Source organism: Acipenser ruthenus, chromosome 45, assembly GCF_902713425.1.
Source record: "Acipenser ruthenus chromosome 45, fAciRut3.2 maternal haplotype, whole genome shotgun sequence".
Lineage (NCBI taxonomy): Eukaryota > Metazoa > Chordata > Actinopteri > Acipenseriformes > Acipenseridae > Acipenser > Acipenser ruthenus.
This window is the reverse complement of record NC_081233.1, coordinates 7,030,998-7,046,892: the sequence shown is the minus strand read 5'-3', so window position 1 is coordinate 7,046,892 and position 15,895 is coordinate 7,030,998. Positions and strand designations below refer to the sequence as shown.

Genomic DNA, 15,895 nt, shown 5'->3' with positions numbered 1-15,895 from the left:
TGTATCGGTTTTGAATGTTGAGATATTGCCTATATGAATCATATTCACACTTCTGCAGAGTGTAGTAACCTTAGAGAGAAGTGGAAATAAGACCCCCGTTGCATTGCAGTTTGATCCATTCCTGGTTTTACTGTGAGTTTAATAAGACATACCTGCTTGTTACCTATATACTGTAGCCAGTGCTGCCCACGGTTGTAGGTATTTGCAACCTGGGTCAGATTTAAAGAGATTTTTATTTATTTATTTATTTTTTTTACCTTGTTAATTAGTAACACTTCACCAGTTCCTGGGTATGCTGCGAGGGGAGTGTGTGTCTTATAAAAACAGTGAGCCTGGGAGACAGTCTGCTTCTGGAATGATGTGCGCGCCCTCTAGTGGATGTTATGCCACACTGCAGTGTTGATCAAGGAAAGACAGCACAGTGATACTAAACCATGTGTTTCCATCCTCAATTGTATTTGATATACCTTCTTTGTAAATTAATAGGATCGCATATTGCAGCGTTTGTGAACAGCAATTAGGCCTAATGTAGCCGATTGGAAACAGAAACCCAGTACTGAACTCAAATTCGCAGGAGCTTATACATAGATAGTTTTAGAAAGCTCTTCAAATGTTCCCTTTCTATTTTTGATGTTTGCACTCGGTGCTTGTTTTTGCAATAGCTCTGGAGTGTTCAGAGCGCCCTCTTGTGGAAACTGAAGAGGATAACACTTCTGATGTCGACAGGAGATCCCCTTCTACTGGGGAATGAAGAGCATGACACGGTCCTGAATCAGAATTGTGTACAGGGTTTTTTTAAAATATGCTAAAACGTGTTCTATTCAACAACAAATCAGAATTTCTCGAATAACCCTTTTAGACATTTTAGTTTTGTTTCAAGGTTTTGATTTATTTGCAAAATGTACAAAAATACCTATACAAGTATACCTTTTTATTTTCTTTTAAAGAAATAATTTGGCAGTAAAAGTTACACAAGTGTAATAACATACAATAGTGCCACGGCAGCAATGATCATCATGTGTGGAAACCAGCACCTCTGTGCAATTTCTTTACAACTGCAAAACACATGGACACAGCCATGTAGGCTATTATATATATATATATATATATATATATATATATATATATATATATATATATATATATATATATATAATGATTAGTGTAATGACTGGATTAATTTATGTTTTCAGATTTCTTCTCTAAAACTGTACAGTAGTAACTCGAATGATGGATTTTGCCATTACAAATCATTTCTACATTGCTGTACTTTTTTTAATGTAATGTAAAATCCAGCTGTTAAGACTATTATAAGCATTTCGGTTGTGGCATGGTACTCAGGCTAGGCCCAGTATATTGCACGGTTCAGTGCTGCCCTCAAACGTTATGCAGTTGGTTTTGTACAATAAAGAACAACCCAAGTATTAGATTTTTTTTCCCCATTGGAGGTAAAAAATAAAATGTAGCAAAGCCAAGAATTCCAGAGAATGTCTAATCGGGGTGTTAGTTACAGGGTTCAAAGCAACCGAGAATGAAACTCTGGTTTGGCTCAAACACGTGACCTTCCTTCGCTAGACTATGATTATAATTAAGATCCAATTGCTCCCATGTTAGACATATGGGTTTCCTCCTTTCCTCCCTCTTAGCCAATTTGTAATTACAGTCGTCTTTCTTTTCAATACAATTACAGACCTTGTGTCTGTCTTGTGATCTTAATGCATCAAATTCACTGTTATTGTTGAATAATACAGAGCAGATTGTAAAAAAGAGGAGAGTGGGCTTTCAATGTACTGTACTAAATTGTATCTGATATTATGTTAAGAAAAACAAAGTTTGTTTTACATTTCGTAATGCAACACGGTCTCAGCGGTCTGAGGGAATAGGCAGTGATTCACAATCAAAAGACATTAACACACACGCTCGGTCAAGTTTTTTTGAGCCTGTTAATTCCTATTTTTCAAATGTGCTTTTCTCAGCTTCAAAAAGTAGTACTGCTCAACTACTAGCACCAATTACTTCAGTTTATTGATCAGAAGGAGACACTTCGATAAACTCTACTTTCTGGCAACAGCTTGAGCTATTTTTTAAAGTTTATTAGCTACTAATGATGGTCTGGGTCTGTATGTTAACATTTGTTTTAAGGAGAGCCCACAGAAGTAGTAGTAAAAGCTATGAAGATGTATTCAAATGAGTTTGGCTGCACACAGAAGGGGAGATGGCAACAATGGTACTAAAGGGTCTTTTTTTTATTAGATTTTTTTGCTGGCGTTTTTAAACCATTTCATTTGTGCCATTTTCATTCCTCCTTCCACAGCGCAGCTGTGTATTTTACCTATATTCTGTAAAACCATTAAATGCTGCAAAATATATACATGATGCAAAATGAGCTTAATTACACAATTCCGTTTATATACAGTAAATGTTTACATGTGCAAACATTTGTTGCTGTAAATTTGTCCGCAGTGAGACATCTGCAAAAAAGTTGCTGCAGATATTTCCTGTTTTGCAGTACAGGTCTGCAGAGTTGGAAAACTTTGACCTCACAATGATCTGGTGGGCAGTGATTTTCTTTTTTTCTCTCTCCTATATCCCTGGGTTGCAAGATCACATCATGTTTTATAGTTTAACCAATCATCTTAAATTGATTTTGCACATATTCTCTTTCTTGTATTGTTGCTTTGAAAAAGATTTTGTCTTTCTCTTAAAAAGACTAAAATCAGAACAGGCATCTATTTATTTTTAAAGCAGTCAAATATAATAGATATGTAAAAAATAACATGTTCAAAAATATGAAGTCACTTGTGTTCCTGTATGAATGCAATAACTATTATTATTATTATTATTATTATTATTATTATTATTAGGATTCTTTTGCCAGTAGAGTTCAACTGACAAAATGTACACTGGAAAAAGCGATGCTACATGCTGCTAAAAACACACGCAAGTTGACCATTGTCTATAAAGTGGTCATTAGAACATGCCATTCTATAGAAAGTCTTGATAAAAAGTTTTTTTTTATTTTATTTTTTTAAAAAAAGCTATAGTTTGTATGTACATTTATTTTTTTAAATGCTCTTTGGTTTACCTGATACAGTATTTCGCATTGCTAAATAAGACATCGTAGTGAATGGGGAATTAAAGAAAGTCTTGAGTTGAGTTCAGTGCCAAATTGTCAAAAGTTTGAGCCTGGAATTTCAAAGTTAGATTTTTCCACCAATCTACTTGCTTACAGCCTTCCGAGTAGAGCGGACATTCCAAAGCGTTGATTGGTTGCAGAGATCCCCCTCAGAATTCTGTCACCAATGGTTACAGCAGTCCACCACGAAGGTACACCACTAGAATTTTAAACACAACCTGTGTTCTCAAACCTCTAGGGGTCAATCTGAGCTCATAACTGCGATGCAGTTACTGTGGTTCCCATTGAATAGAAGAGGGTCTAATTCAAAGACAGGGTTACAAATTAGACCCCATGAACTACCTTCTTGGGATACTGCTAGAAAACAAACCATAAAGAAATGATAATAAAATGAAAAGTGTTTAGCAGGCACCTGTGGACTTGACCATTACAAGGATACAAAGCGTTGTCGATCTTACTGAAATAATTGATCTATTGCAGAATACAGACTACTACCTTGGCATTGCCTGACTGGTAGAGCATTTGTCTCGTACAAAGTGAGGTGGGTTTGAATTGCTTCCTTGCACTTTCTATTAACACTTTATTCCAAACATTTTTGAAAACACTATTTCTCATAGTGACATGTTTTAATACATTTAATACACCCAATGTAGTTACACTGGTTTTGTGAGTTACCAAGCTTAGAAAAAAAACAACCGTTTACATGATCTCCTCTTTTGGTTTTCTTCTTTAGATTGTGCCACTGCCTGGGTCTTTACATCACAATGCTGCAAAAACCGGACACAAAATACAGCAGCAAAGTCCTGTGCGGATTAACCTTACAAAGCAGACAGAGGGCGGGACAGCTGATTCTGCAACGCAGGTAGGAACACGCTGAAGCACTTCCGCCAAGGCTTACAATGAATTGATAAACGTTTTTACACACAAAATGAAACGTACAAAACCAGAGACCGGCAATCTGAAATGCTCTTGTAACAGTATCTGCCGACACGAATACACCTTTTACATACAGCTTCTGGTTCAAGGCCGTATTTGACACGGTTAGGATTGTTTGTAGATGGGTTGCTGCAGAATAATTCTGCAAACGCTGTGTTGTTTTAAAGCCCAAATGGCGTTGCTTGGTTCTTGTAACGCGTAAGTATAGGTTTTGCTTTTCAGTCCTCCCTTTTTTTTCCACTGTGACTGCACTTTTTTGCTCAAGTACCTGTGTAGTAATAAAAGGTACTGATTTTGAGGTAGCACAAATCCTGCAGGATGCCCTTGTGCAATGCAAAGGCACTTGGAGTTGGGTCAGATACCCGCCTGCGCTGCAACACCTATCCTGTCAACGGTCCCTATCAAGTCCATGTGCTGCATTTGACATCACATTAGATCTCTATTGAATTTACTGTAATGTACCGAAATGACCAAGGTGCGTCGGTCAGAAGGATCTAAAATTAGATCCAGAATGGGTGGATCCTTAATGAAAAGTATTTTAGCTGAAGCAAAGTCTTCGTGTTGCATCTGGTACCATAGTCTGCAATGGTGAATCCGGGTCTTGGTTATGTGCTGTCAAAGTGTGCTTATGGTTAGCATGATCCGAGAACGTGGGAAAGTGCACGGCTAGGGGGAATATTTTCAGCGGGGATGAGGCACTTGTTCATAAACCTCATTACATTCTGAATGGCAAATGGATCATCATCTTGTTCATCTTTCCAAACCCTCCTTTGTTCTCCCTTTTAGAGGCTTACTTGGTTGTGCTTACCACTGTCTGCACTGGCAACTCCATATTTGTCCACCAGATACATATATATAGATACTGTATATATTTATATATTTTATTTACATGAAATGCATGCACACTTTTGCCTATGGGTTTGTTGTGGTAAGGAGTAAGCCAGGTCTCCAGTATATTGACACCACCAGGGAATGGATTTGATGAATGCTTCTGTAAACTAATACACCCGTTGCAGAACGTAATGTTATTTGTAAGGGAAAGCAAGCTTGGCCGTTTTATTCAACACGGTCTTCATTATGCTTATTATATTGAAGCCTTGCGTCCCCATTGACTGCTCAACAAGCTTCTGTCTTCCCCTGGCTTTCATGCAGCTCTCATGCTGCAGATTGAAGGGAAAGTGCTTTTATTTGTTGACGCAGTTCCTGGTTTTGGGTTGGAGGTTGCAGGGTTATAAGCTGTCCTGTTTCTAAGACATGGTGTTGAGAAACTTGTTTTCCCCTGTTAGTGAAGTCATGATGGATGCCATGTCCATGTTGGACAGCCCTGACTGGAGAGTGACAGAGTTCCTTGGCGTGGTGAGACGGGAGGACGTGTGGGACGAGCTGTGGATGCCATTGGGACCGGGCATCAAGGCAGAGTGGTCTGCATCGTCTAGAATGGCTGCAAAGTCTATCTGGGCATTCTCCAGATCCAAGTTATCAAGGGCGCTGGACATCTGCCCCATCTCGGGATAAGCCAAGGATCCTGGCTTCATTTGGTCCATTTGGTTGATTTGCTGGTTCACGCAGCTCCCCTGCTGGGAGTTTTGCCTGGCGAGCTGCTTGCTTATATCCGGGTGATGCATTTGTATCTGCCCGGAATAGTAGATTGTGCTGTTGTTGCTGGTGCTCAATTCTTGATGGGGTTGCACTTGAGGAAGCTGGACGGTTCTCCTAGGGCTGGTGGAAGACTCATGGCCCGGGCTCAACTGAGGGGGGCTGTCTAGGTACCCTTGCTGGTGGGTCATGCTGTTCTGCCGGCTTATGGGTTTCCTTCCTTGTGGAGGCCTGGGAACCATGTCGTGGCTGTAGCACTGGCTGTTGGGGCTCAGCATGTCTTTAGACTGCACTGATCCACTGTGAGACACTGGGCTCATCAGGTTAGCCTGCTGCTGTGATGGTTGCTGGTAGTTGATATAATTGGGACTCATGTAAGGCTGGGAATGGGGGCTGTGCTGCATGATCTGGCCTTGGCTGCCCAGGTCCATGCTGTCTGCTGGCGGAGGCATTTCGTTTTTCTGCTGCTGTTCCCACATCAGGGCTTGCTGGGACTGCACGTAATTCCGAACCATCATCTCCTTCACCTGCATCATGGGGGTCTGAGACCTTCTCCCCTCCTGTACAGGAGACCCAAGCATGCCAGCTGTCATGCCCACGGAGAAGGAAGCCTGCTGGGTGTCTAGCTGGCCTTGGAACTCGCAGCTCATACCACTTGGACGTACCATCTGAGAAGACCGGTCAAAAGTCTGCTGAGGTGCCATGGGCTGCTGCTGCTTCATATTCTGACAGGGGTTCAAGGTTGACAAGGACTGGTGGAACTGCTGCTCTGGTTTGATGGTCTGCTGGTGCATGACCTTCTGGTTGGTGAACATGGTTGGCTGAGTGTGGCTGTTGTTGGGCATGCTTGACCTTGGGTGGCCTGGGTGTTGCATGGCAGAACCTGTATACTGCCCGCCTGACATCATGTTTGGCATTGCATGCGGGTGGTTCTGATGCGAGTGGTCCATACTGCCTGGGCTAGGCTCTCCCCACTGGCCTGCTAGGTTTTCGCTGGCATTCATCTGCAAGAGGTTAGGGAAGTGTTGACTGGAAGGACTCAGCTGGCATTGGTTCATTCCATACTCTGGCTGTTGAATCATGTTGCTTGCCATCCCTCCTTGGCGCATGGCCTCAACTTGCCTGACTTGTTGGTTGCCCATATCTGTACGCTGGCTGTGATACATATTCTGATGATGCACCCCTGCTGCCTGATAGCCTTGTTCGTTGCAATTCAAAGGCTCGTGATTAGGAGACAAGTTCGACCCCTGGTGGTAACCCATATACTGCCCCATACCATCGGTGGGCATCATCAAGTTGGGATCCCTAGGCTGGGTGGCAGCGGGGTTTTCCATACTGGCCATAGCCTCCAGCATAACATTCTCTGTGATGCTAGGGGGCCGTGGGGAGTAGATGTGCCTAGCAACGTTGGCTTCCGACCCTCCGAAATGCTGGAGTGTGGAGGTGGTGGCGTTTCTTCTTCCCATCAGGGACATGCTCATGTTGGTCAAGCTGTTGAAACGCTGGACTTTGGCCACTGCTTGCTGGTCGACCCCTGACTTCACCGGGTCACTGGCTCTCCGGATGGTGTTCCCAGGCGCTTGGTGAGGGTGGATGATGCCCGTCCCGTAGCTGCTGTACTCGTTGGCGCTGTTCCTGCGTTGGATTCCGTGATGCTGGAATGGAGGCATGGGTTGACCATGGTAGTCATTCATGAAACCCATCCTTGCCCCGGGCTGATCCACGTTGGGTAAGGGGGTGGGGGGAGGACCTCCAGTGGCAGCCGCGTATTTGGCCTTCAAGCTGTACTGCTGTGCTGGGGTAAGGTTAGCCAAACCGGGCAGGCCTCCCCCGCACTGCCTGGCCTCTCCCGCCCTGCGGGTACTCTCGGGAGAGAGGGGGTCGCCTATGTTTTGGGGGTGTCCGCTGACCTGGGACACGTCGCTGGACCGACGGCTGGAGAGGTAGGGAGAGACGACAGATGACCGCCGGCTGACCGTGTAGGCGGAGCTGATGCTGCTTGTGCTGCTGTTCCTCCGATCGGTCAGCTGGTTCATGGACACGAGGTCATTGTTGGACAGCTCCCTCACCCGCCGATTAGACAGCATCGGAGACGGGCCGCACATGGACAGCATCTCTCCCTGGTTACCTAAAAGACAGAGAAAGGAAAAGGACAGAATCAACCCATGAATGTGGATACTAACTTTACATCATCGTGACAGAGGTGTGTTTCAAAATGCAAGACCAAAAGCACTGAATAGCTACTTGTGGTCTACCAAATGGTTATTGAATGATGAAAATGTGGAATATTATTGGTTGGTATGGGCACATGCATCTTGTTTTGTCTTAACAAAATAGTCCATCATTAATAAGCATCTTTACTGTGCATCTTATCTATCTATCAATCATCAGGACTAAACATAAATATCAGGTCATGACATGCATTACATCATCCCCTTAGTGTATCGCTACTAAAAAATAACCACACCTATGGAGAAAAATTCTCTGATTTAACTTCTCAATAAAGTTCTTATCAGTGTGTTAAACTCCTAACCTTTGGGAGAGAGTTTATAGACCTTCAATTGCACATGCTTCTGTACTTTCCATCTTCACTACAAACTGATCATCCACTGGACTTCTGCAAAGCAATTGCAGGTTTGCAAATGTCCTTTGTTTTAGCATCTGGTTGCAAGCAAGACCTGCGTTTTACAGCCTGCAGTGACAGCGCAGATGGACCCCCAGCGTGCGTTCCTGAGCTGCAGGGGGAGGTTATCCTTACCCGGGATGACGGGCAGCTTGACGTTTCGAGTGGGTGGGGTGGGCCTGCGGATCTGCTTCAGCTTGTCAATCTTGAGGTTCTCAAGCCGCTTAAGGGCCTGGGCGGACATGCCCGCTGTGCCCGCTGACTCCACACAGGGCGCGTCCTCCAGGGTGGAGAGATCCTCCAGGCTGCCCCCAGCATTCGCGTTCATCTCCACCCCGCTGTCGTTGTTGTTGGCGCTCCCCAGTGGCGAACGCTCGCTACTGCACGAGGACTGGCCACCAGGACTGGGCTGAGATTTCTGAGAAATAGAGATCGTCATATCGTTCAATGAGGCTAGAGTTCTCAGAGTAATACATTTGTAAGTTCTCAGTTGATACAGGATGCTGACCTTGTTAATTTTTTAAAAAAAACATTAACAAATTTGGGCTGCTCCATTCAAAAGAGGGGGCCCTCAAATATCAATGAACTACAGTAGATATATTCTTGCTGGCATGACTGTATATCTATTATATGGGTACATGCTTTTGCATCACCTGTTTAGAGCCATCACATGTCTATTGATTCTCTGCTGCACTTGCTTCACAGTATAGTATTATGTGCTGTGTGTGTTTGTGTTTTCACTCACCAGTGTATTGTCTGGCACCATCAGTTTGCAGTCCTCTCTCTTGCCCTCCTCCTTCTCCATGTGCAGTTCCTGGCCCTGTCCAGAGGGGGGCAGCCCTGCTCCAAGGGGCCGGGGGCCCGTGTCTCCGCGGTGTTTCTTGGTGATGTGAGCCTCGGGCCCGTGCACGGTCTTGACGTGCTTCCTCAGCGAGCTGGGGTCAGTGTAGCGCTTGGTGCAACCCAGGATTTTACACACGTACGGTTTCTGAGAGAGACAGATAGAAGATAGAAGCAACTATAAAAGATCTGAACTCTGGAACAAAGTCCAAATACTAGAACTAGCACTGTTGGAACTGCATTCAGTGTTACTTCTGTAAAGCAGGGAAGAGATTTGGCTTGGGGATCGCAGTGTTTCTGCAGTGTGGTAGCTTGCTTCTGTAAAGCAGTGAATGGATTTGGCTTGGGGATCAGTGTTACTGCAGTGTGGGAGCTTGCTTCTGTAAAGCAGTGAAGGGATTTGTCTTGGGGATCGCAGTGTTTCTGCAGTGCGTGTGGTGCTACCTCGTTGGAGTGGGTGCGGTTCTGATGCTTGGCTCGGTCCGAGGCGTTGGAGAATGCCTTGTTGCAGGCCTCGTGTTCACACACGTACGGTTTCTCCCCTGTGTGTGATCGCAGGTGGGTCTTCAGATTCTCAAGCCGGGAGTACGCCTTATTACAGCCCTCAAACTACAACAGAGGAGAGTATTAGGAAGAGTCAACACAGGTGCATCTTAGTAACACCCCTACTATTTTTAAACCTGAACTATTGCTATACAGTATTGCTAATCACCCCTGCAAACCCCAGCTGAATTAGTACAGAGTTAACTTTGGTTGATTTAGTTTTGGTTGGGTTAAGTCTATACCTTGCAGAAGTGAGTCTGGGATTGTGTTTGTCCTAATTTAGACAGTGTAGAATTTATAACTGCTGTGTTTAGACTACCCACACTCATGCATATAAGAAAAGGACACCGTTTGCCATTTAAAAAAAAAAACAAAAAAAAAAAAACACAATTGTAATCCTATTTCCACCCCTGATCTTTGTCAGATTTTTAGCACAGAGTTGTATATTCTTAATGAGGGGGGCATTTTATGAATCAAGCACAAAATCTAATTTCACATAGTCGTTCTAACAGCATGAAAGCAGCAAGGTCTCACTCACAGTACACTTGTGTGGCTTCTCTCCAGTGTGTCTCCTCATGTGCACCACCAGCATGTACTGAGCTTTGAAGGGCCTCTGCTCCCGCGAGCAGTCCTGCCAGTGACACACAAACTCCTTCTTCTCCCCGTGGATGTGCTCGTTGTTAATGTGCTGGGGAGGCAAAACAATGTTAAACACCAGCGATTTCCCAAGGCTCGAATCCCACTTCATATGGGCCCATTCTAATAGGGGTAGACCATCCCATATTTTTAGGTTTTCTGAGAGGCCTGGGGTATATCAAATCGTCAGACCTGTTGTAAATTCCACTTGCATTAAAGGGTTCTGTCATAGCGCTCTAGATTGTTTAAGTCATCCAGAGTGGAATCATGTCCCTGTCTCCCTGCAGCACTGCCCCTAGTTCATGTTACAAATACCAGATGTGTTCTAAGCGGTACATCGGGCTAGGGAGTGTTGAATAGAGGCAGGGGAGACTTTTTTTGAGCTGCTTCAAAAGTTAAGCAGGGAAATAACCCTAAATAAGAAATAGAATACAATGGTTTTAGATCATTCTGATATTGCAGATCTGCATTACAGTTTAAGCGTTTTTTTACACAGCATGCTAGGGCTTGGCTGACTGGTCAGGTAGACCACAGTTGGCTGACCAGCCCCTCTGATCTATTCTAGACCTGTCTCGTCCCATGTATTGCTCCCAGACTGGCCTCCCACCCCTCCCGCCCCATGCAGTGCTCCTCTCTGCTCACATGCACCAGCTGCTCCTGGGTGTCGAACTCCTTGGTGCAGCCCTCCCAGTGACAGTTGGTCTCATACACGACTTCAGCCTCCTGCTTCCCATCCTCCTTCTCCAGGTCATCCCTCCCGTCCAGGAGTCCCATCAGAGGGTCCTGTGAACAGAGACGGGCCGTCAAACTGGAGCTCGGAGAGGAGACTCTAAGGATCGCTACTCTGCAGGTTTGAATTGGTCTACAGGATTGCGTTTCATAGCAATGATCAAACAAAATAGTACCTTGATGAAAGTGTTTTTAAATCTTAAACTCTTGCTAAGTTATTACTCCACTGGCAGATATTTTTTGTTTTACATACATTATTCTCTCTTCCTTAAAAACAACAACCTGCAAAATAGATTTCTTATTTCTATTCCTCTAAACCACAGGGATGGAAATAAGGCTCCCCTTGCATAGCAGTTTAACGAGACACACCAGAACTTGTTACCTATACACTGGGTCTGATCAATCTCATAGTAAAACCTGGAATGGGCAACACTGCTATGCAATAAGAGTCTTGTATCCAACCTTGAAACCACCACACTTTCTAACTGACAACTTCAAGTTTTAAAGACTTTGATTTGCTATCTTTCCACTTGCATTATGAAATCTGATATCGGTCTGCAATCTACAAATTGGGACAGCAACAGAAATCTACACCTGTGTGTAAAAAATGATAGGGGATTTGAACATGATGCACAATATCTCTGCTTATTCACTTTGACAGTCACCTCTATGTGCCATTTGCCTAGGTCACTTTTACCATCAAAGTAACTTGGAGAGACGACTTCTAGGATTTCTTCCCATCCTATCTGGGGCTGACAATCTCAATTCGAAATGGGTTTGTAGCAACTGAAACCGGTCTAGGTGGAAACACAGGTGAATCTGGGCTGGGGGTCGTCACTCTACCTGTGTGCCTGCAGAGGAGGGGCTGGGAACGTCACACTCAGACCTGTCCTCCATTCCCTTCACACTGCCCAGAGGCTCCGTCTTCATCTGCAATCACAAGACAAAATATCAGCAGCTTATAACCAAGGTAAGAGACACGGGGTGTACATTCCTACAGTGGTTTATTATGGCTAATGGACAGAGTTTGTTATACAGCATGTATGATCAAAGGCGTTGAAGACTAGATTGCAACAGGCTTTCATGCTGTTATTGTCTCACTTCTGTTTTTTTTTTGTTTTTTTTTTAAATTTAGTCGTTGCCAATTAGTTTTTATTATTTTCTCCCCAATTTGAAATGCCCAATTATTATTTTTAGGCTCAGCTCACTGCTACCACCCCTGCGCTGACTCGGGAGGGGCGAGGATGAACACACGCTGTCCTCCGAAGTGTGTGCCGTCAGCCGCCCGCTTTTTTACACTCTGCAGACTCACCGTGCAGCCGCCTCAGAGCTACAGCGTCGGAGGACAACGCAGCTCTGGACAGCTTACAGGCAAGCCCGCAGGCGCCCGGCCAGACTACAGGGTCGCTGGTGCGCGGTGAGCCAAAGACATCCTGACCGACCTAACCCTCCCTCCCCCCGGACGACCTAACCCTCCCTCCCCCCGGACGACGCTCGGCCAATTGAGCACCGCCCCCTGGGAGCTCCCGTCCACGGTCGGCTGTGGAATAGCCTGGACTCGAACCGGCGACGTCAATACGTGCAATTTCTATATAGTTTTTAATACTTGCAAGTTTTACGTACGCCTGACCTGTTGCATTAGATAGAGTAAGAAGATGCAGCTCTGATTCACTGATGTAGGGGATGGCATCATGAACTGGGCACACCCCTGCCAGGACAAATCAATGGTATATGCGACAATAACCTGCACAGACAATTTCTAAACAGTGGTTAAAGTGCCTTGCCTTTTACAGTGGAAATGTATATATGGAATACAGTATAGGTAGCCCTTGAGATCAGTATACTGGGACCCTGAGTAGGGTGAATAAGCTTGAGTAATGTATAGTTTATATAACAATTACTGAACCGTATACAAATCTTCTTGAAATGAATCACCTGACACATGCCGTCTACTATCCAATACATACAGTATGGAATACTGGACAGGGGCTGTGCGATACAAGCGGATATCCAGTCCATGAGTGGGCTTACTACTGGCCACTCTGATCTTATTTAACCTATACAGTTTAAGAAGAGTTAAACATGTTTAATACAATGTCATTCCCATCCTGACACAAAGACATTTTAGATGGCTGCATCACATCAGTATCATGCTGTTCTATATTCAACACCAGGCTCTGCTGTGTATTATACTGAAGTCCTGGGTGCGTGGGTACTCACGTGGCAGTGCTTGCTGTGTGGCAGCATGCTGGGGGTGGCCGGGTGCCTGAAGGCAGGGTGGCAGGGCCCAGGGGGGTGGCTGAGGGGCGGGCCGTGCCCGAACGAGGAGCCCGGACCCTTGGCATGACTCATGGAGCCTGGGAATCCCATTGACGGGCTACAACACCAAACACACAGGCAGGGAATGAGACCTGCTTCTGGGGTAGCCTGGATCACCAGAACAGGTACGAACCATTCAACCACAGAAGGTTAGCTTGCACTTAGTGAGCACAATAATTTCCGAAGAAAAATCAGAAGTATCGTTCTCCTTCGTTTGGTTTGAAAAAATAAGTTATATAGCATGTACTTGTACCTGTGATTACTGCTGGTTATTTAGAATAAACAGAGTAAGCATGTTAGTGTGTGTGTAGTTGTTTGTTACTTTACTGTAATTGTAATTAGTGCAGCGTAATTGTAACTGTAATTGAACACCATATCATTTTAGTGTAAACCGCTCCACCATAGATTGGTTAACTTGCAGTTAGTGAGAACAGCAATTTCTGAAGAAAAGTCTGAACTACAGTATTATCCTGCTTGTCAAAAAATACTCCACCCCCTTATAGACATGTTTATCTGCAGACTATGGTATAATATAAGCTTGCATTTTACACACTATATTAAAATATATAGTTATTATTAGTTTATTTGGCAGATGCCTTTATCCAAGGTGACTTACAGGTGTTACAGAGCAATACAAGATTACTGTATTTATTTGCTTTGTAAAACAACCCAGCAAGATTAATTAGATTTACCTACTGCATCCTGCATGTATCTACCTATTACAGAAGTTTACAATTGCATCTGTTTTTGGAGGCTGTGGTGCACAGATCGGGGCTGGCTCAGCCGCAGGGAGTATTGCAGAGGGTTCAGACTCACCTCATGGCCCCCACAGAGAGGTGCCCGTAGGAGCCGGTGGTGGAGCCGCAGCGGGAGTTGATGAAGGCGACGAGGGAGTTGGGGGAGGTGCGGATCATGGTCTGCAGGTCAATGCTGGCGTCTGACATGGGAGAGATGGAGAGCGCTCGCTTCTTACTGAGCTTCATCATCGAGCGAGGCGTGGAGAACCGCGACACTGGAAAAAAAAAAATCAAATTTTTCTGCTATCCAAGTGTGCTTGATTCCAATAAAGCAAATGTACACAAACTCCACAGAGTTGTTTTTTTGGCTATTTTATAGATTAAAAAAAAAAAAAAAAAAGCACAGCATGCTTCCAATAGGATGCAAAGTCATGATATAGCTTTTTCAATCTTTCAGTTCAGTAACTTTTCTTTAAATATTAATTCTTAAAACAAGGTTTCAGTGCATAAATAAGCTGTTTATAAAGCAATTTAATATAAAATGTATGAATGACAAAAAATGATATTTCACAAGCATTAACGAACCTAGTTTCCCCTACATAAACCAGTGCTTTTAAAACCAGCTTTTTCATCTGGCTCAGCAGACATTCATGAGAGAGGTGCACGCCAGCTGCACGTCCCAGTATACAACACAGCGCAATTCCAATTGCTATAAAGCCTGTCTTACCATCCATAGAGCTCAGGTGCTCTCCCCCAGCCTGGTTCAAGCCAAAGCCATGGTGACTGGCCATCAGGTTATTCTGGTGGTAGTAGGTCCCTCCATTCCCACCTAGAGACAAAGACACACAGCACAGTGTTTGACTGTAATGCTGGTAAGACTGGATAGCAGAATCACTGGTCTCCAGTGCAATTTACTATGAAACCTGTAACCCTGTGCTGGGTTTGTAGCAGTAAAAGTTTGTTCCATTGGTTGATCACTGTTCTTCCTGATCTCTTCTGACCCCATAGTAATGAAGGATACTCCACACCATGTTACAAGACTAGTCCTGTACCAACCTGAAGTCTCAAGCGTGTGCCCCAAAACTTTACATTACAAAACTATGTGCAGAATTCAGGGCTGCTGTTGAGATGAGGTTAAAAGCTCCTAAACCCCACAGCAGAGGAGTCTCTTTTGCATAGTGGTCAGAGACACTTGCTTGTGGTGGGCGTGGTTGCTGGTTCATGCTGGTACATATGGCAAACCACACAGTTAAAAAGACCCTGACAAATGAATCACGGCACTCACCATGTGCTGTTGCCACGCCCCGGTTAGCCAGCATGCTGGGGGGTGTCTGTCTGTGAGGTGGCCTCATGTAGGGCTCCACGAAGGCGTGGCTGTTGGGGTGGAACAGGGCCTGGCTCTCCCCAGGCTGAGAGCGATGAGGAGACATCCTGATCAGAGACACATCAGAGTACACAGGACTGCCAGACGGTGTGAGGCTACACCCAGGGGACACAAACACACCGTTAGGAAACAACACCTAGAACTAGTGCCCTTAAAGTCGGACAGCTAGCCATCCACAATGATCAATGCATTGAGAAGACTATTATTCAAAAGCCATCATCAATTAAGTGATGCATCTCTACAGGGCACATACAAAGGTTCATCAAGCACAGACTGCACTAAATCTAGTGTGTATTAAGTTTGAAGCAGATTGGTGAAAATTCAAGGCAGGTACAGTGTTCATCATAGTGTGAATTTCAGACTGCATTTCGAATGAGGGAAGAGACACCCAGAGCTGGGATGGAAATAAGACTCTG

General features: G+C 44.5%; 1 protein-coding gene across 1 annotated transcript in view; it reads right to left on the bottom strand.

Moving 5' to 3' along the window:
- Positions 1 to 3,991: 3,991 nt before the first annotated feature.
- The window catches only part of LOC117966976 (zinc finger protein GLI1-like), a 52,983-nt gene continuing 41,079 nt past the window's right edge, over positions 3,992 to 15,895 (bottom strand). The window contains exons 3-13 of the mRNA XM_034913976.2: positions 15,381 to 15,574; positions 14,823 to 14,924; positions 14,175 to 14,370; positions 13,260 to 13,416; positions 11,883 to 11,969; positions 10,953 to 11,093; positions 10,213 to 10,362; positions 9,576 to 9,740; positions 9,037 to 9,279; positions 8,427 to 8,709; positions 3,992 to 7,796 (exon numbers count right to left, since the gene is read on the bottom strand). Of these exons, the coding sequence (XP_034769867.2) occupies positions 5,320 to 7,796; positions 8,427 to 8,709; positions 9,037 to 9,279; positions 9,576 to 9,740; positions 10,213 to 10,362; positions 10,953 to 11,093; positions 11,883 to 11,969; positions 13,260 to 13,416; positions 14,175 to 14,370; positions 14,823 to 14,924; positions 15,381 to 15,574 (4,195 nt within the window). The 3' untranslated portion in view covers positions 3,992 to 5,319. The remainder of the gene's footprint in view (positions 7,797 to 8,426; positions 8,710 to 9,036; positions 9,280 to 9,575; positions 9,741 to 10,212; positions 10,363 to 10,952; positions 11,094 to 11,882; positions 11,970 to 13,259; positions 13,417 to 14,174; positions 14,371 to 14,822; positions 14,925 to 15,380; positions 15,575 to 15,895) is intronic.